The sequence below is a fragment of the Periplaneta americana genome, chromosome 16 (genome assembly GCF_040183065.1).
Source record: "Periplaneta americana isolate PAMFEO1 chromosome 16, P.americana_PAMFEO1_priV1, whole genome shotgun sequence".
NCBI classification, from domain to species: Eukaryota; Metazoa; Arthropoda; class Insecta; order Blattodea; family Blattidae; genus Periplaneta; species Periplaneta americana.
In genome coordinates, this window is record NC_091132.1 from 111,595,234 (window position 1) to 111,616,801 (window position 21,568).

The 21,568-nt window shown below is 35.2% G+C and overlaps 1 protein-coding gene across 1 annotated transcript in view; it reads right to left on the reverse strand.

The window, feature by feature from the left end:
- Positions 1 to 897: 897 nt before the first annotated feature.
- The window catches only part of LOC138691075 (uncharacterized), a 103,240-nt gene continuing 82,569 nt past the window's right edge, over positions 898 to 21,568 (reverse strand). The window contains exon 5 of the mRNA XM_069812766.1: positions 898 to 2,310. Within this exon, the coding sequence (XP_069668867.1) occupies positions 2,145 to 2,310 (166 nt within the window). The 3' untranslated portion in view covers positions 898 to 2,144. The remainder of the gene's footprint in view (positions 2,311 to 21,568) is intronic.

The following is a 21,568-nucleotide window of genomic DNA, read 5'->3' on the forward strand; positions in this document are numbered from 1 at the left end:
CCGTATTTTCGTACGCATACCGCATACTTGCAGGTCAGAGAAATTGCGAAAAACTGTGCAGTTCAGGAAAATTTGATTTTTTTAATTACCACGAAATCGAATATGAAGTAAACCTTGTCTCCTTCCCGTATTTTCGTACGCATACCGCATACTTACAGGTCAGAGAATTGGCGAAAGTTTGTGAAGTTCTGTAAAATTTGACACTTTGATTTACCACGAAATGGAACGTAAAGTGAACTTTCTCTCCTTCCCCCATTTTCGTGCGCTTACCGCATACTTACAGGTTAGAGAATTGGCGAAAGTTTGTGTAGTTCTGTAAAATTTGACACTTTGATTTACCACGAAATGGAACGTAAAGTGAACATTCTCTCATTCCCGTATTTTCGTACGCTTACCGCATACTTACAAGTCAGAAAAGTGGCGAAAGTTTGTGGAGTTCTGTAAAATTTGACACTTTGATTTACCACGAAATGGAAGGTAAAATAAACTTTCTCTCCTTCCCGTAATTTCGTACGCATACCGCATACTTACAGGTCAGAGAAGTGGCGAAAGTTTGTGTAATTCTGTAAAATTTGACACTTTGATTTACTATGCAATGGAACGTAAAGTGAACTTTCTCTCCTTCCCGTATTTTCGTACGCATACCGCATACTTGCAGGTCAGAGATATTGCGAATATGAAATAAACTTTCTCTCCTTCCCGTAATTTCGTACGCTTACCGCATACTTACAGGTCAGAGAAGTGGCGAAAGTTTGTGTAATTCTGTAAAATTTGACACTGTGATTAACCACGAAATGGAACGTAAAGTGAACTTTCTCTCCTTCCCGTATTTTCGTACGCATACGGCATACTTACAGGTCAGAGATATGGCGAATGATTGTGTAGGGCCAATTTCAGTAAAATGTGAAATGTTGAATTACAACGAAACGAAATATAAAGTTAACTTTCTCTTTCCCGCATTTTCGTACGCTTGCCGCATACTTACAAGTCAGAGAAGTGGCGAAAGTTTGTGCAGTTCTGTAAAATTTGACACTTTGATTATCACGAAATAGAAGATAAAATGAACCATTTTACTTCCCATATTTTCGTACGCATACCGCATACTTACAGGTCAGAGATATGGTGAATGATCGTACAATTCAGTAAATTTTGAAATTTTGAAGTAGGCCTACCGGTAACATGAAATTGAACATAAATTAAACTTTCTTCTCTCTCCATATTTTCGTACGCATGCCACATACTCATAGATCAGAAATATTTGATGTGTGCTTTCTCTCAGTTCAATTGTATTAACAAATGCTTAAATAACCACCAAATCGACAATTATTCAACCGTATCCATTTGTCGTACCTTTATACGCATAGGTTACCGCATTAGCGAGATTGTATTTTCGTTAAATTTTGAATTGTCACAAAATAGCTGCTTCAGACTTCACCCTTTCCAGTATTTTCGTACGCGTACCGCATACTTACAAGTCAGGAATATGTTTGAAGCGTACTTATTTTCACTTTTATCGCATAGGTACAGGCCAGAATGTTAACCAAGTCAAAAATAAATCCTATATTTATATTTTCCCGTATTTAATACGCATACCCACAGGCGAGCAAAATGGTTGATGTGTGTTTACTTTTAGAAAAAATAAAATTGAAAATTTTAATTGATAACCAGATATATAAGAATTTCAACCTTCTTTCATTCCAGTATTTTCGTACGCATACCGCGTACTGTACTTACTGGTCAGAAATATGGTTGACGTATAATTTGGAAAATTTGTTGTCTTCAAATTCGTAGACACTTCTAACGTATTTCTGTTTAAATACTTGCATACGAATAAAACATACATGTATGTCCATAACTACATATAACCGAACATTTGCAGTGTATTCTCGTCTTGATGTAGTAGCTACGGTCTATGAGAGGCATTTTCAGTTACGGAATAATATTTGATACGTACTATACATATTTCCATACATTAAATTGAAAAGTGTCATCTGAAATTTGTTGAAGATCTAGAGCATAAATTTGCATAAAATGTGTATTAATCCCTGAATGAATAAATTCATTGAAATTTCACATTCATACCTACTTTAACACTTAGCTAGATGCAACACGATTACTGAATTTTATTATTTATTTTGTAATCTTTACTTTGTGGTGTTGTAGTTCAGCCCTCTGCCACTAAAAGTGCTGCATGTAAGCTTCATTGCTGCCACCTTGTGGATAACAGCTGGATTAAACTTGTAAACAAGTTTCCGTGGCAAGTTCCGGAGTCTGGGCACAGGCTGCAGCACTTTCGATCTGTAATATGTCCTGCAACAAATAATAACTATCATGAGACTGCATTTACAAAAGGTCATAAGAAAATAACTGTTTCATATCTAAAAGGACTGTATACGCTGCAAAACCTTCATCTTAGACTAATTTAATTTAATTTAAGTTATCATTTTAAATATGTACATTCATCAATGTTTTATCTCACATTTTATATTTTAATACAATATGGTTAATGTAACTCATTGCATATCAGTATAACAGTTCAATAGAAGTAACAGTGATCTAAAGATAGTTTACAAAACCGAAAACGTTCATCAAGTAGAATGAAATAGATAATAAAAATATCACATTATTATAAATATAAGATAAGTTTATGACGGACTTAAAGAAAATATTGTTAAATTAACAAAACTTATCGGAACAAAAATGGGTATACAATTCATGAATTATTTAGCATACTGCACTGATATCGATTGTACTATAATGGTTACCATATGTGATATATCCGAGACCTAGGGCAATGGTTTTCAAGGATTCTTACCTTATAGACTGCTACCTTCTAAGCAAAGTAATAAAAGTTCCTTGTCATCGATTAATTATTAAGCTAACAGCACTATCCTTATCCATGTTTTCTACGGCACTTCATGGACCTGTGATAGTCGAATCAGAAAACAGCAATGTTACTATAAGTTCCGAATACATCTAGAAGGTCAGTAAATGTTTCCTAAAGGAACGGAACTGGAATAACAACGAACGGTATCCGATGTTTAAAGGTAAGTGCAATGAGTCCATTGAAGCTAAGTAATAAGGACTAACCAAACGTCATTCTAAGTATAATTTACTTTTTTTTCTTATGCAGTTTTTGGTTTAGTCACTCTCCGAAGTAATATGTCTGCGTATTATGTAACAACGGATTTACGCTTTCCGCGAGTGCATCGATAAGAGATGTGCTTATTGCAACCGACCCCACTTGTGTATAGAGTTACGTCACTGCTACAACTTACAGAAAATGACATTTTTGAATTACAATTTGAAAAATATCTATTTGGAGTTTCGTCGCGTCGTCTGTGTACACACACACACACACATATACACACACACTCATTGAAACTTATTGAACACACCGTAACGACAAAAATGTCGTTCAAAAATTTGTCGCGTTTGTAAACATAGCCTTAAGCTTGTGCGTGCATACGATTCTGAGATTCTACGGCACTGTTGTACTTCGCTGAATATGCCCGTATCTGGACTCCGTCTCTTCAGGGCTCCCGCCTCACTAAGATTCTGGATAGCTACGCTTCTGTCCACATACCTCCGCGTAAAAATGAGGTAATTGGTAGCAGAGGAAATGTTTCAGTAGCGATGAGCAAGGGAAACGATAGAGAAGGCATAGTCATTGTAGAAAACTAATATCATACATACATTCGCAATTTCCGGCTAACTTAAATTTAATATGCTACCTTTTTAATCGGGAGGTTCGAGTTTCGATACAGTTTTTCAAGCTTTTTCCTTAGTCTTTCCATACAAATTCTATAATAGGCTACATTCAAATATGAAATAAACTGGCATTCAATCCTGGAAAAATTCCATGAGTTTTATCGTAGCAAATTGGCTGTTGAAGAGGTTTTGCCGGGTGGGTACTTCAGTTTCTCTTATCACTCTAAGTTATCACACCATTGCTTCTTAGACCTAAATATCTCCCATTCGACGCTAAACAGCTATTATAGCTAGTTCTGTTTGTTAAATAGAAGATCAAATAATTTTGTAGATTTATAGGAAATTTTAATTTAGATAAAATCACAAGAGTAATAATTAGTTCAACATTCAGAAGTTAATTGGATAGAAACCAAGTTTCTTACAATAATCATCAAGGGTGTAGAACTAAATGTTTTGTTAAAATTTTTAATTGGAACTACATTAACACACGCAAACAGAATAAACAAACATATTAACCACTTACGAGGTTCACACACTGTAAACACAATTTAGCGAATGGTTCCAATTTTAGAAGAATCTAAATTGCTACTAGTACTGGAAAAGGGGGAGAATTTACAACCTCCCTCAAAGAGGGTGCTTTTGTCGACAGTTTCCTTGAAACCTCTATATTTCCTCTCCACTACTCTCAAAATATTCAACGTAATAAATCCATTTATAACGCGCAATGTATAGAGGGTCCTCGGTAAAGTGTTGTAAAAATGACTTCCGTCCAGGGAAAGGTCCTCTAACATTTAACTGTGAAAATCTTAATATTGTATTTCATTTTTTTATTATTAATTTTTTTCTTTTCGTTCTTCAATCCTGATCCCTGAAGCTGAAGTAAGGAACATAAAAATCGAGAAACTGAGGTATCCACTCAAACTATTAAAGCATGCATTTAAACTGAATATAATGCATATTATTTGCATTATTAAGCATAAAAATTTGCTTAAATATGCATTATGCATGTTTTTATCCCCAAAAAAGGCCAAAACATGCAAATATGCACGGGAAAAGTACAGTACATATATTTGGAACCGGAAAGTAATGAAATGGATAAATACTAACTTTGAGCTATGTTCTGTGTTCCTATAAAAACATGCATTTGCGTGGAATTGTCGTCTTTACTGATGGTAATTTCAAATCCATCAAAAGGATGCGAAGACATCATGGGTCCTATAGTTCGGTTAGTTATTTCTAGACTATGCGGGCGAGGTTCAGACCTCTCCTCCCCCCGACCTACTGCTTTCTACCATCCCTCGTCTTGCAAGATGGGCTGCGTTTCATATAACGTCGCCTATGTTAACGTTCTTCCGACGACTGCCCTAGAGCATACATGGGCACAATTTTCGGTTACGTGAGGCACTCGATTTGAAATAGTTTGTTTACTAGGAGAGGAGACTGCAGAGTAGGATGGGAAATATAAACTGCTGTGACCTGCGTCACCTTATCGTAATCGCTAAGGCGGTCAGTGGCGAATTATTAGGAAAGTGCTTGGTTAACATGAGACTCTCGAAAACTTTTATTCAATTTGGCAAATTAATTCGGCAGCTTTAATCATAATCCTCTTTACTATTTCTCCATCATTGAATTGATTTAAATTACAGGCGAGAAATTGCGTAACTAGCCAATAATATTCTACCACGTTGTCTACGTTTATTTTCTTGAATATTCTGGCGTTTCTCAAGATTACTCTCGTTCTCGACCTAAAATAATTTCAGAAAATCATATTTCGTTTTCTACGCACATTTGATATTTTTTTTATAAATTTCTTTTGGAAATAATACGTACAAACAACATTTAATTCCTCGTACCTTTTAATGCAGCGTGTTTAAGGTATAATGTCGTATTTAGTATACTATGCAAATGTTAAGATCGTAAATTTTCTTCGGAATAGTACGAAAAATAGCATTTAATTTGTCTTACCTTCTAATTCAGCATGTTCTTAATGACATAAGGAGTAATGTCGTTGTATATTAAATTTATTAATGCCTAATAGGATTTTCGAGCATAACATACATCTATGTTCTCCCCTTCTAAATAGCAAAAAAAAACTCTTCCTCCCATTTCTCATGAAATAATCGTTTTCTAACGCGTACACATTGCTTTGATAATGCCATTATGCCACCACTGATATTGCTTATGAAACTGATATAGAATTTGCCCACGCCTAGGAGCTACGTGAGGGAGGAACGGGGACTGTGAAGATGATGTCACTCAGAGTTATAAGCTCTGTGAAGGTCAGTGAGGCATTATTTCTCAAGTGAGGTACGATGCCCATCTCTGCCCTAGAGGGAAGAGATTTGTTGGACGTCTGGTTAAGAGATTGCCTGAGACCGATCAATTGTCTATACTTGGCTGAAAGATGATGATGATGATGATGATGATGATGATGATGATGATGATGATAGATTAATAAGACGTACTGTTGGCTGTATTAGATGGTATCTCAAGAGGAACGAGGACATCTAGAAATAATATTAAAATATTGAAGCGGTTCTAGAGTACATTGGAAAATTAAGGATAAACTGGTGGGAACACATAGAATGGATAGGGGAAGAATTTCTAAGAAGATCCTGCTACAACATTGGTTGGGCCACTGGCTGAGAAGAAAATTATTAAAGGATTCACTGGAAGGAATGGTGAACGGGAGAAGAGTTTGGGGCAGAAGAAGATATCAGAAGATAGACGACATTAAGATATGTGGATCATATGAGGAGACAAAGAGGAAGGCAGGTAATAGGAAAGACTGGAGAAAGCTGGGTTTGCAGTGAAAGACCTGCTCTTGGGCAGAACACTATGAATGAAAGAATGAATCCTGCGACATCGTCCTAGAAACGTAGAGGGAGAGATCTGTTGGACGTCCGGTGAAGAGGTGGCACGAGACCGTAACGGTCCACATGGTCTGATACTTGGTTGGAAGATGATGAAGATATGATGATGATTGTTATTATTATTATTATTATTATTATTATTATTATTATTATTATTATTATTATTATTATTATTATTATATGCTTTTACAAAACATTGATTTCTTTTCAGATTTTGCATGATTGTTAGATTACTGTTCATGTAATCAACACGACACAAGGCCATCGTTTGAGACACTACAGGACAAGCACGATTCGAAAACACATCCACTTCCTATGGAAAGAAGGTGTCTCCACTTCCTCTTGGGCAGACGTCTCCAAAAGCGTACTCGCGACTTAAAGGCTCATTCACAATGAAAATTGAACATAACGTAAGCGTTAACTTAAGAATGTAAACGTTATGGTAAAATCAAGAAGTCATACCATCATTCACAATGGGAACATAAACATAACCGCAAACATACTTGGTACCCATGGAAACATAACAACGACGCCATTTCCTCATATTCTGTCGTATACTTCAGCGCTCCACGATTGTGTTCTGTTTGCAAATAACGTCACAATGATTCCATTTGGTAGCCTGGGCGCAAACGTCTGTGTTTATGTTACGGTTATGTTTAATTTTCATTGTGAATGGGTCTGAAGCCCCTGAACGGAACCGAAGCCAGTACGTAATGAGCGCGCTCCGCCTCACCATCCCCACCTGTACTGTACTCAATGTTTATGCGCAAACGTAGAGCAGTGGCGGACTGCCATTATCATTGTGTTGATCGGAGTGTTCCACCTTTTCACAATGTCTTCTAATCATGAACGTAGTACATTCAAGAATGAATAGGAAGAGACTTTTTTTGTGTTAGTGGGGAGAATGTGAAATGCTTAATTTGTTCGAAAATTCTTAAGCGTGTGTTAAAATTCAACATGCGACGACAATACTCGATTCTTCACAAAGAATATCATACAATTACAGGCATGTTGGACATGTGAAAAGAATTTATTTTGGGGCTATCTGTATAACTGTTGATTATACATAATAATAATCAGTATATTACAATACGTTTACACTCAGTTCCGCTTGACAAACATATAGTTTTTCGTTTAATTTTAGGTGAAATGCGTAGGCCTACAAATATTTTGATAAATATAAAACAAGAAAATACAAACACAAATCACACACGTGTCCTCAGTCTTAAACCCAAAAAATCTTCTTGCTAGCTATGTTCTAGCTTGGAATATTGGAAAATCAATGAAGCCCTTTACAGAAGCATCATTTGTAAAATCGTGCATACAGGACGTTACTAAAAGAAAGTCAAAGTTTAAGAAAATTAAATTGTTTCCAATTACAGTTCAGAGAAGGAATTTCAAGATTGTAAATTTAATTGTATCTGAAGTCGAAACCACAATTAATCAGTTTGTAGCTTACTCACTTGCATTGGACGAAAGCACAGATAGAAATAACAAAGCTCACGTAGCCATTTTCATCAGAGGAGTTAATGAACATTTTACTGTGTCTGAATGTCTTCTAATTGTAATTACAAAATACAACTGGAGAAGATCTTTTCCAGGCACTGAAAGGCACCATAGAACAGAAGAGGTTGAATTTGCAGTGACTTGTGTCTATAGCAACAGACGGGGCTCCAGCTTCATAGTATGTCAAAATAATATACAAACGTATGATATTTCTTATTCTTTTGATGTTATTATTTGTAAATATAAGCAGACCGTTGCCGCGATCCCCCACTGATCGCTTCCATCTGTTGAAGTACGAGTCTCTTCCCCTTCTCTAGCCTTACAGCACACTGTGTTCGGATGACGATATCTTTTTGGAGACCTCTGCTCTAGGGAATCGAACCTTGAAATGCTATTTCTAGTTAGAAAGCTGTCTGCAACTTCGGCCACGGAGGAAATCAGGGTAAAGATGAAGCAGCACGCTTTTATTTTTGCGATAAAGATCATGGCTGTGCGAAGAAGCTGTGCTATCATCAGCAGCATATTTCACACCCAACAACGTTCTTCGATTATCAGAAATCGATTGGTTCAATAAGACACATTACTGCTCTGCAGTTTGAACTGGTTCCAAACAGTGTTTCCAACAGTTGTTCATATAATCCCGCTAGATGACTTTCGAAAACCCGCGATTTCCTAACAAATATCTCTAGATTTTAATGTGTACTTATTACTTATTATTGTTCAATTTTACAACAACAACAATAATAATAATAATAATAATAATAATAATAATATAATAATAATAATAATAATAATAATAATAATAATAATAAAGATAGAGCATCCACCTGCCAATGTAACGAATACTGCACACCTTTATCATTGCCAATGTGACGCTATAAAGCAATTTTGAACACTTTTATCACAGCTACAACATATTTCAATTTTTATTGCACTATATATATATATATATATATATATATATATATATATATATGTTACCGTTAAAACCCGAAATCCGACAAAACTAGCTCTAAAATGTAGATATATAGAAAGCGAATTTTCGTAAGCTCTAGAATCAATGACAGGTTGGGTTTGGTTTGTTTAGGTTTTTGTTTTGTTTTGTTTTTTAAGGCTTTTACCAAACAAAAATCTAAACAAATCAAACTTAACCTGTCCTTGATTCTATAGCGTACGAAAACTGGCTTTCTATCTATCTGTATTTGTTTAAACTCTTCCCTTTAATTAATATTTCTATAATTTTCGTTAACAAACTTCATCCTGTGTAATCATGAAAACTTTGTAGTTTTTTAAATAATAATAATAATAATAATAATAATAATAATAATAATAATAATAATAATAATAATAATAATTGTTTATAAAATTAAACAGAAAAATTATTTAAATAATTTCATACAGTATATAAAACTAAATATAAATATTTACATACGGAATACTAAATAAATTTTACAAGAGGAAGAATTCATCCAAAGGGCTGGACTCGGGAAGTGTACCCAAAACGCTCATTGCATTTCCGCGTTGAATTGCAATACTTAAACGTTGACGCAAATAAGTAGTGCTTAAACTAGGTTTTACTAGTTGAAACTGGTTTTTACGGATTTCGGATTTTAACAGTAACGTATATATGGAATTATCACCACATTAACACATACATTATTTCACAAAATACACACTGAACGAATTACATGTAATTATAAAAGCCGCCAATAATGCTAATATGAATTTCATTTCAGAAATTTCAAAGATTAAAAACCGCTAGTATTCCCGCTAAGCGGGATAATATAATTTTACCCGCGAGACGGTTATCCAAAAAAGCTAGATTTAGCGGGAAAACCGCTGAATTGGTAACACTGGTTCCAAACTTCTGACTGCTGGACAGAGTGTGGACGTGTTTAGATATCAGCTCGAATAGGGAAACATTTTAGATAAGTTATGCATTTTTTCTCAGAGCAACTCCTCTCCTTTCCTCTCCCATCTCACACTGTCAAGTTCGATAAGATAAACCGCATGCGAGATAGCGCTTCGTGGAAAACAAAAATAACTTCTTAGGAACATGGTCCACTGCTTACAAGAAACATTCTTTCAGGGCTAATCGGGAATTTTCTTACTACTACGTTGCGTTTATGGCTGAACATGCAACGGATCTAACAAGCAAATATTCAGATGGGGGTAGATAAAAAAGTTATTTTTTTTTCTTCCACCATGTTAATAATGTCAAAAGAAGTGCTTATACAAATTTTGGCCACTCGACCGCAATTACGAGGGTACTCAGTTGGTAGAGCGTTGGTACGTTTAACCAAAGGTCCCGGATTCGATGCCCGGCCCCGGAACAATTTTTCCCTCGAAATTATTCAAATCAGCTTTACAGGGAGTTATACCTGAAAGCTTGATTTGCATAATACACGTCACTGTACGTTACAGAAAACCACAATTTAAGTCACACAGAGTTAGTGTGCACTCAGTGTTGGTTGCTTGACGGTTGTTAGCCCACGTTGAGGTCTGTGGATATAGAGGGAAAAATTGGATCGATGTCTGGTAGAGTTCCCGGGTAGCTCAGTTGGTAGAGGGTAGAGCGTTGGTACGTTTAATCAAAAGTCCCGGGTTCGATGACCAGCCCCGGAACAATTTTTCCCTCGAAATTATTTAAATTAACTTTACAGGGAGTTATACCTGAAAGATTGATTTGCGTAAAAAATAAGTTCGCCAGGAGCCGTTAACAGAAAGAAAACACAATTTCACTGGAAATATTTATTGGAACAGACATAGCAATTATTGAGCTGTTTTTCAACATATTCCCCACTGGAATTGATACATTTGTAATATCATAGGATCGACAGAAAGGTGCAGACGGCTGTCAAATGCTGGTTCCGATCCCAGGCGGCTGACTTCTACTACACAAGGATACAAAAATTGATCCCATGGTATGCCAAATGTTTTAATTCCAGTGGGGAATATGTTGACAAATAACGCAACAATTGCTGTATCTGTTTCAATAAATCTTTCCATGCAACTGTGCTTTTTTCTTGTAAACGGCCCCAGGGAAAATCACTTTCTGGACAGCCTCGTAATTGCGTTCGAGTGGTCAAAATTTGTATAACAATTTCTTTTGACATTATTAACATGGCGGAAGAAAAAATTTTAACTTTTTTTATCTGCCCCCATCAGAATGTTTGCTTGTAAGTTGATTACCCATCGAGAAGTTTTTTTTTTTCATTTCTCTCTCGATGGGTCTACTTTTGGGAAGAGGATTACATGTGTAGTATACTGTATGACTGTATGTCTTTTTTAATTTCAGGAAGTTCTATTCTTTCAGGTCCTCTTAGCTTTTAGGAGGTTCTATTCTATTCTATTTCATTCTATTGTATTAGTTCCCTTTGAGGGAAAGAGGAGGGGATGGGGATTGCACGTAGGTCGCTTGAGTGGGCCCATTTTACTACCCTGAATGGAATGATATGCATACCTTTAGACCCCCGCACTAAGATTCCCCACGGGCCGCCTCCGAATAGGGATATCTTATGCGGAGTTTTACCGTTAGATGGCAGGAGTGTTCCATGCGGCACATGTTGTAGGGCTATATCATATCATATGCTATAGTTCATTGCGTTCTCCCGCTTGTTGTTTTTGTGCGTGTCAAAATTATATTTATAATTATTTTGCATAACCTAGTATCTATACTAATAATAAATCTGTAGACGAAATTTTTCTGGTAATTTTCGATTTTCCAAAAATAATTGGTCCTAACATATATAATTAACCACCCTGAAACCGAAAATCGCTTTTTTGAAATTTTTGTTTGTATGTCTGTCTGTCTGTCTGTCTGTCTGTCTGTATGTTTGTTACCTTTTCACGTGATAATGGCTGAACGGGTTTCGATGAAAATTGGAATATAAATTAAGTTCGTTGTAACTTAGATTTTAGGCTATATGGTATTCAAAATACATTATTTAAAAGGGGGCTTATAAGGGGGCCTGAATTAAATAAATCGAAATATCTCGCTTATTATTGATTTTTGTGAAAAATGTTACATAACAAACATTTCTTTAAAAATCATTTACGATAAGTTTTATTCTTTGAAAAATTTTGATAGGACTGATATTTAATGAGTTAAATGAGTTTTAAAATTAAAATAACTGCCATCTAAGGCGGTGTAATGAAATAAAGAACAAATGACTTCGTCTATAAGGGGCCTTGGTCAACAACAATCGAAAGCTATTAATCATAGCCTACAGAGAATGTTTCTGTGTTTGTATGAAGTAATATCGGAACCTAAATTAACCGATTTGTGTAATTAATTATTATTTCACCGTTGGAAAGTGTAGTTTCTCTATATGGACATAATGCTATAATGTTATTACAGTAACCTCTGAGTGAATTGAGGTCAGGTAAGATTAAAATAGCTTCTTATGCACAGGAAACTTGATAGGCTATTCTGTATATTCGTTTCCTGTATTTCTTAAAATAATGTTTACCTCAGAGAATTAACGAACAACGAAAGTGTATTCATTTAGTATGCAGTAATAATATATTAGCTTAACATTCCATTATTTCAAAATCCAAATTTTAACTATGCTCAATTGAATCGTGTTAAAATACATAAAATACATATGCATTAAATGCAATGCAAAAAAATTGGGCAATGAGCCAAGCAGATTATGTTGCGCTGTTGTAAAATAAAATTTGTTCCTCCTGAGATTCAAGAGCCCCCATAACAAATTAAAAACTTACTTATCGGAGTACATCCGTTATCAACACACTTTTTGTATAATATAATATAATATAATATAATATAATATAATATAATATAATATAATATAATATAATATAATATAATATAATATAATATAATATAATTTAAGTTATTTGAAGGGTTCAGAACCATAGTGGGCCAAGCGCCATTTACTGAATACGTAGAAAACAAGGGTTAAAATTAAGTTATTACCATAATTCAATGGAAATATGTAGCAAGTAAAATAAAGTATACACGTTAAATCTAAATGATGTCACTGTTCATTAAACTATGGTTGCATGTAATAAAAATTAAGAAATATGTTAAAGGAATTGTCATTGCACCAAATGATTGCTCTCTGGACCAAAATGATCGCATTTTAATTATTTAAATACAATTTAAATTAAGTAACATATTAAACGATTTATCCTTCTATCAAACACGAATGTTCCCTGGGTCAAATGTCCTATTTTAATAATTATGTAATTACTTTATATTTATTTCTAACGGGTGCAGCGGAGCGCACGGGTACGGCTAGTAATTTAATATAATTCAGTATTTTCTTACCACATAATTTAATTCAATTTACAATAAATAATAGCGTAAACTTGTATAGTACTGAGATAGATGAGGAAATCTGCAATGTGCAGAATATAGATGCGAGTAAATTGAATATTCATGAACCTGAACGAGAATTTTGAGAACCAGGTGCACGAATAAAAAAAATAAAAAAATAAAATAGGAACTTTGTCGAAAGTAAATATTACCTCTTTAATCATTAGTATTGTAAGTACCGTACGCTAAAAACAGGATATGTAGCCATCAGTGCGTTTTTTTTTATAGAGAAAGGACTATCGAGATTGAATTCCTCGTATTTTTTCCTCTAGTTGCAGAAAGATTAAGTGCAATGTTTGATAAGATGATATAATATGATCGCAGTAGCTATATAGTGTCACGATTATTCCTGTGTTTTGTAGGTTAGGGACATGCAGTTTTGAATAATATGTAAGATGATTTTGAAAATTTGAAGTAAAAACATAGTTTTAATAATTAATCTATAGCACATTAAAAGCATTATTCACGAAATGGATTTCACTATGGATTGTTCTGGCTAATAAACATCCCAGTTAATCCATAGTTTACTGCAGGCGTAAACTTCGGAGACTCCTAGAAGTACTGAATATAATCTAAGCTAACATAGCTCGCTGTCGAGGTTGCATATGTTTTCATTAATTTTCTTTTCCCTCTTCCAAAATGAAACTGTAGCCAGCAATTCCTTACTTGTAGTAGTTATTTTTGTTTAATAGCTAGCACTTTCGAGGCGCAATTTCATTAGTTAAATTTTTAAGGTTCAAAGCATATATTCAGAATATTTCGGGACCTGAATGAAGACAAAAGGCTTTCCCTGGTTTTTACATTTAGGAACACAACAAAAATTTGCCATTTTGAGTTGTTTTTAAGACTATTTAATGTACCAATACACTACGTAAATCCTCAATGTATATATACCGAAAAACAAATGCACACGCAAAGCGCATCCCTCAAAGTACACGCGCGCTATCTGTTGGTGCAAGTTCAGGATATCCCTATTCCCTTACAACCTATAGAACTCTTTTATTTTTCCCTCTTAGGCATCATCGCGGACCCTCAACCCCGGTTGCACGAGCTATCATGAGCCCAGGGAAGAGCCCACGGTACATAGCACTACCACTAGCAACTAATGACCACATCACGAAGTCAAATTGATGTGATGATGAAAAAGAGGAAGTGATGGCGAAATGAGTTAGAGGTCCAACGCCGAAAGTCACCCAGCAATTCTGCTTCATTTGGTTGAAGGAAAACCTATGAAAAAACTCCAAGCTAAATAACTTGTCCTCACCAGGATTTGAACCTGGCCGTGTTCATTTCGTCACACATGCCAACTGTTACTGCACAGCGGTGAAATTTAGGAGGTTCCCTTTTTATTTTATTTTTTTTCTTCATTTCTTTCCATTTCAGATATTTAACTTCAATTATATCGATGTTTAAGGGATGTTGTGATATTTTATCTATTTCTGTCCCACGTTGTACAGAAATGTGTTATCTCCACCAATCAAAGATATTTTGACTTTAAGTCGGCCTGGGTAGCGTAGTCGGTATAGCTCTGGCCTTCTGTGCTAGAGATTGCGGGCTCGATACCGGCCCAGGTTGATGGCATTTAAGAGTGTTTAAATGCGACAGGCTCATGTCAGTAGATTTACTGGCATGTAAGAGAACTCCTGCGGGACAAAATTCCGGCACACCGGCGATGCTAATATAACCTCTGCAGTTGCGAGCGTCGTTAAATAATCCATAATTTATTATTTTTTTTACTTTAAGGTTGTAAAATAATATTCAACTCTGGTAAATAAGAAATGTCAATAGACCAAGTTGTGGGTTTGGGAAATTCCTCAGTAGCGGTGAGTAAGGGGAATTATTATTATTATTATTATTATTATTACTATTATTAATATTAATATTATTATTATTACTATTATTAATATTATTGTTATGATTATGATGATGATGATGATGATGATTATTATTATTATTATTATTATTATTATTATTAATACTGTTATTAATATTAATGTTGTTATTATTATTATTATTACTATTATTAATATTATTGTTATTATTATTATTATTATTATTATTATTATTATTATTATTATTATTATTATTATTATTATTATTATTATTATTATAGAATTAGTATTTATTAGTATAGAATCCAATACTTGTCTGAGGTGCTCTCAACTACCCTTACAACCTATTTCATCTTGCAGTGCAGCACGGAGTTTCTTTAATGTAGGTACTTCATTTTAGTGTGTAGTACTCTTGTATTCTTCTCCTTATAATATATCTATCCATGTCATACAATATGAATTTTTTTCTCACTTTTCGGTTTTTACCTGGTGTGGATAATTTGGTTACTCTCGGCTACTTTCGTTTCTCCTCTAATTTTTTTTAATGAATGATTCCGATTTTCCAGTTGCTGTTGCAGCTCGTTTTGATGCTTGACATAGTGGCAAATTAAATGAATTCCTGTTCTTCTCAGCATCAAAAACTCAATTACCTTGGCAACAGCACTTCTTCCTTCACTATGTACAACTTTATTCTTGCCTGTCCCCATCGATGTGAATTAAATATTTGATAATACTGTAGCTTAGGAACCTTTGTACATGCACGAAGGATACAACACAACTCACAATCAGCTAGACTGAAATCGGCAACGTTGTGATCAGTGACGTCGCCATGATCAGAGCAAAGGGGGTGCGGATAGGGTGCGAGTTGTAAAAATGTGGTGCATAAAAAATCCAAAATGTTCTCTCATGCAGTTGCGCGCATACTATACATCTGTTTATTATCATTACTATGTACTATTATTATTATTACTACTACTACTATTTTGACATTATGAAAGAACTGCAGATTGAACCGATTACGGAATACCTACAGAAATACAGACAAAACTGGAGATTACATGTCATCAGAATGCCTCGTTCTATAATTCCATGCCAAATTTTAAATTACCATCCTGTGGGCAAGAGATTGTTGGGCAGACCGTTAAAGCGTTGGCAAGAGACCGCAAGGACGATGATGATGATGATGATGATGATGATGATTACTACTTACCTGGGAATGAGTGTTGAGTTTCCTAATATAAAGCTATACGTCGATTGCAATGGGCAGCATCAAATTTGTCGATTAGATCCTCAATATCCAGCGCCTTTACGAGATCCTGCTCTACAGCGAGGACTGCGAGATCGCTGAAACATTCATGGCCCGTTCTGTTCCGCAAGTGAGTTTTAATGCAACGTAAACACAAAAATGCACGTTCACATCCCGCACTAGATGCTGGTGTTCCGATAGAAACTATGGAAAGTTTGTGAATTTCGTGAAATGCCAATTTATACTCCTGAAGAAAATTAACAAATTTTAAAATGTTGTCAGTAGTGACATCATGTTCATTCTCATAACATTCAATTGTTTTAGGGATTAGTTTGACTTCGGCTTCCACACTTCGTTCATTACATCCATAACGATGCACCAAGGGACATAGTTTTTTCACATCCAAGAAAATTCTTAGATCCGGGTTGCAAACACTTCATGCCTTTAATTATTGAGCTATGTTCAGAAAATCCATGTTCCAATTAATTAAAATTTTTATCAAGAATTGGCTGAAAGTCATCCGCATAGTAATCATCTTCTGACTCAAGTTTCTCTTTATGACAATGCTGTAATTACGTGTCAAATGTTATGTACAGTTTGAATAATGGCTAGTTTTTATTTTTCGCGTTTAATGAAAATTGTTTTACACTCTTACATGAATATGTTTGTATTTTCTTCAAAATAACTTATGCCTAGTATTTTTTAAAAATAAATTGCTCAAATCAGGACTTCAAATGTCCTTTGGGGTGCGGAAAGGGGTGCTCCGATTTTTATGGGGTGCTTGCGCACCCTTTCGCACCCCCCTAGCGACGTCCCTGGTTGTGATCGCAGTTGTATTGTACTTGCAGTTCCACTCACAGTTTGTCAAACCTGCTAACAAAAGCATTAAAAGGTTGACTAGTTGCCTGCAATGCTAGCATAATGGAACCTTCCTAGCCGACAGTCGAGGGAAAAATGAAGAATCCGTTATTGTGGTAATACTGGAGAGTGGTTCTTTATTGGTCGCCACCCTCTCAGATACTTACGGGTGATTGGTGACTGAATGACGAGGAGTGAGGGAGAGAGAAGAAAGAAAGAGAGAGATTCCAGAAGTTGGCGTGTTTTACGGGGATTCACTTGAAGTTGTCAAGTTTATAATTAGCCCAAGCAGAAATCGAACCCACGGCCGATCAGCAGACAAACACGCTACCGCTTGAGCTACGTCGGTGGCGTTCACATTTCTTTGGATTAGTACTTGGCGCCTGATGATATTGCGCATAATGCCATCAGCAGGCTATCAAAGAGAAGCTTGTTCAGTGATAAAATGTGTGTCCTATATATGTTGTTATTATTCCCTATCTGAAGATAGTGGCTGTACTTGTGGAGGAATTGATAACAATATTGATTCTCACAGACGCCGAAAGCAACCCGATCACTCCACGAGAACTGGGGCGTTTCACAACTGTATACCTGTCTGAGACGAACTACAGTTTTTTCTACTTATTTATTTTTGTTCGGTTTATCTCCGAGTTCTACTTAAAGTCCGTTGGCCTCCTGGAACTATGAATTACTGCTAACACCACTGCATTCCGGAAACACACCACGTTTCAGGAAGTGAACTGTGTATTTTAAAGAGGCGTGTTCCTTCCGACGAGGTTTATCAGGGAGGAAGGCAACTGCTGCTGTAGCAGAATATCTCTCTCTTTTATAGTCTGGTTCTTTTCCAGCGTCTTCGAATGTTGTTGGTTAGCGTTATTAAAATGTAAATCTTTATATATATATATATATATATATATATATATATATATATATATATAATTTTAGTACTCTCTTTCCAGCTAAAGATTGAAGTGAATGTAAATAAATGCACGTGGCATAATAGTTCCTGATTGGCTATTGGACGCACAACGCCTCCAAACTCGTGCTTGTCATCTTCTTCCTCATATTAAAATAGTTCCTTCTAAAATAATAAAATGTATAATATACATGGAATACGAGTGAATTAAACATGCTTATAAGAACACTTTCTTACGATTTAAACAACATGTTTATATTAGTAGTTTCAGACATTGCGTGTTAAATCATTGTAACGTGTATTATGGCAACGCGCATGCGTAATAGGCATTAAATCCCTCCCAAGGTGACTTGCAGCTTCACAGAGCACATCAGCACAGCTGGTATAAAGCAGCGCGAGATTCAGTGTTGTCAACCTCCAATAAATTTCTGTAGAATTAAAGAAATTCTCCACTCTTCAAAAAATAACATTTAATCACGAATCTACAGAAAATGAAAATCCACTATTCCCTGTAGAGAAAAAATAAACATTAACCCTCTGTGAGCAATTTACGGGTTAGTTCAATGAATGTGTTGAAATGTCTGCAATATATCAGACGGTGGCTGCCCTGCGTGCTGCTTTGGTAGCTAGCTTGCTATTGCGGAGTAATACATTTCGGTTTTGTTTACGTCTACTTCAATCTTTAGTTGGAAATAGTTTAGGTTATTTTACGACGCTTTTCAACATCTTAGTTATTTAGCGTCTGAATGAGATGAAGGTGATAATCCCAGTGAAATGAGTCCGGGGTCCAGCACCGAAAGTTACCCAGCATTTGCTCATATTGGGTTGAGGGAAAACCCCGGTAAAAACCTCAACCAGGTAACTTGCCCCGACCGGGAATCGAACCCGGGCCACCTGGTTTCGCGGATCTTAATATATATTAGTTATGTTTCTTCTCATTTCACGAGTATAAAGAAAGCATTGTAACTTACAAGAAATTCTATTTCGAGATGTTCATAGGTCACGAAGCTCAATACGTAGTAAATATGCATCCGTAGATAGTTGCTCACCACTAGGATCGCTAATATCGCCTCATTACAGACAATGCGAAATAGTACCGGCACAGTCTATTGTTCCTAGCACCCTCACAACTCAAGCTTTGTGACTGTACTGTATATACTAGACTGTGGTAATACTCCTCCGGCTTCTTCTCCTACTAATAACGTTATAGTTTCTAAATCTGAAAACGAAGTGTGTTCTAAATAAACTGAACAATATTTTAAAGTCTAGATTAAGTCCAACAGTAAAGGCCCATTCACAATGAAAATTAAACATAACCGTAACATAAACACAGAAGTTTGCGCCCAGGCTACCAAATGGGATCATTCACAATGATTCACATAAGCATTGACATAAACATTACCGTAAGACGTTAACATGAAAGTTTGCAAACTCCATACTTTCATGCTTATGCTTACGTGATTTGCAAACAGAACACAATCGTGGAGCGCTGAAGTATACGACAGAATATTAAGAAATGGCGTCGTGGTATGTTTCCATGGTTACCAAGTATGTTTGCTGTTATGTTTATGTTCCCATCGTGAATGATGGTATGACTTCTTGATTTTATCGTAACGTTTATATTCTTAAGTTAACGCTTACGTTATGTTTAATTTTCATTGTGAATGAGCCTTCACTCTGTAAGCATCTCCTTCTCTTCAAAACGTACTAGTGTCCGATGTCAAGATTATACTGAGGTAATTTTTGTATAGCCAAAAGTGGGTATGAGTTAGGCTTCTTCGTTATCTTCTACCGTTCTGTTTTCACAGTTTCTACTCTACTCCATATCATCTCGTCGTTTCTGAATAGCTTCTGTACTATGAAGATGAAGTCAGACTACAAAAATACGTAGTAGCTGGCATCTTATTGTCTGTGGTTATCTATTGAATTATCTATACTAATAATAAATCTGTAGCCGAAATTTTTCTGGTAATTTTCGATTTTGCAAAAATAATTGGTCCTAACATATATAATTAACCACCCTGAAACCGAAAATCGCTTTTTTGAAATTTTTGTTTGTATGTCTGTCTGTCTGTCTGTCTGTCTGTCTGTCTAGATGTTTGTTACCTTTTCACGCGATAATGGCTGAAGGGATTTCGATGAAAATTGGAATGTAAATTAAATTCGTTGTAACTTAGATTATAGGCTATATGGTATTCAAAATACTTTATTTGAAAGGGGGGTTATAAGGGGGCTTGAATTAAATAGACCAAAATATCTCGCTTATTATTGATTTTTGTGAAAAATGTTACATAACAAAAGTTTCTTTAAAAATGATTTCCGATAAGTTTTATTTGAGGCAAAATTTTGATAAGACTGATATGTAAGGATATGCAAGAGTTAAAAAAAAAAACAATACATTTCCACCGCCACCTCAGATTATAGCGTCGTTATTCCGTAACTCCTATGTACAAAATATAAAATGTTTCAGTAGGAAGAAAAACAGATTTATTCATTTTATGGCAGTGGTGCATAGGAGATCGTGAATTCTTACATTTTCGTAAGAAAGAAATATAATTACATATAGGAGATTGTATTATTTCCTGTATCACTATTTAAGTTATTTAATGGAGCAAAAATCTGAAAATCGATATGTCACATAGGAGTTATTGTAGTAACGACAACGATGGCTTTACTTAAATGAAAACAAATGACTTCGTCTATATGAGGCGGCCTTGACGTTTATCACTACTACTACTACTACTACTACTACTTCTTCTTCTTCTTCTTCTTCTTCTTCGGCTTTTTCCCACTTATAGGTTCGCCGTCTTCAGTTTCCATATATATCTATCGTTCCAATCTCCTTCTTCCAAATTCCTGTCGTCCATTATTGCTCTGACATGGGTTTTCCATTTCAATTTTGGTCTACCGCGTTTATTATTTCCTGGGGGTGACCACTGATATATATTTTTGGGCCATCTTTCGTTGTCCATTCTTTGTACATGTCCATGCCATTTCAAAGTTTGATTTTCTATTCTCTTAACAACAGATGTGGTGACGTTCATTTCTTTCCAAAGGAGTTCATTTTTAATTTTATCCTGTCTTGTTTTTTGAAGACTTCTCCTAAGATAGTCGAATTCAACTGTTCTAATTTTGTTTTTTTTGTAGTTCTGTCATGGATCAAGTTTCACTTCCATATGATAAAATATTCTGTATTATACTCTTGTAGATTTTAATTTTAATTTATTTTGTAATATCTTTATTCCAGATTATTCCATGTAAAATCTTGGTAGCATTTTTTGC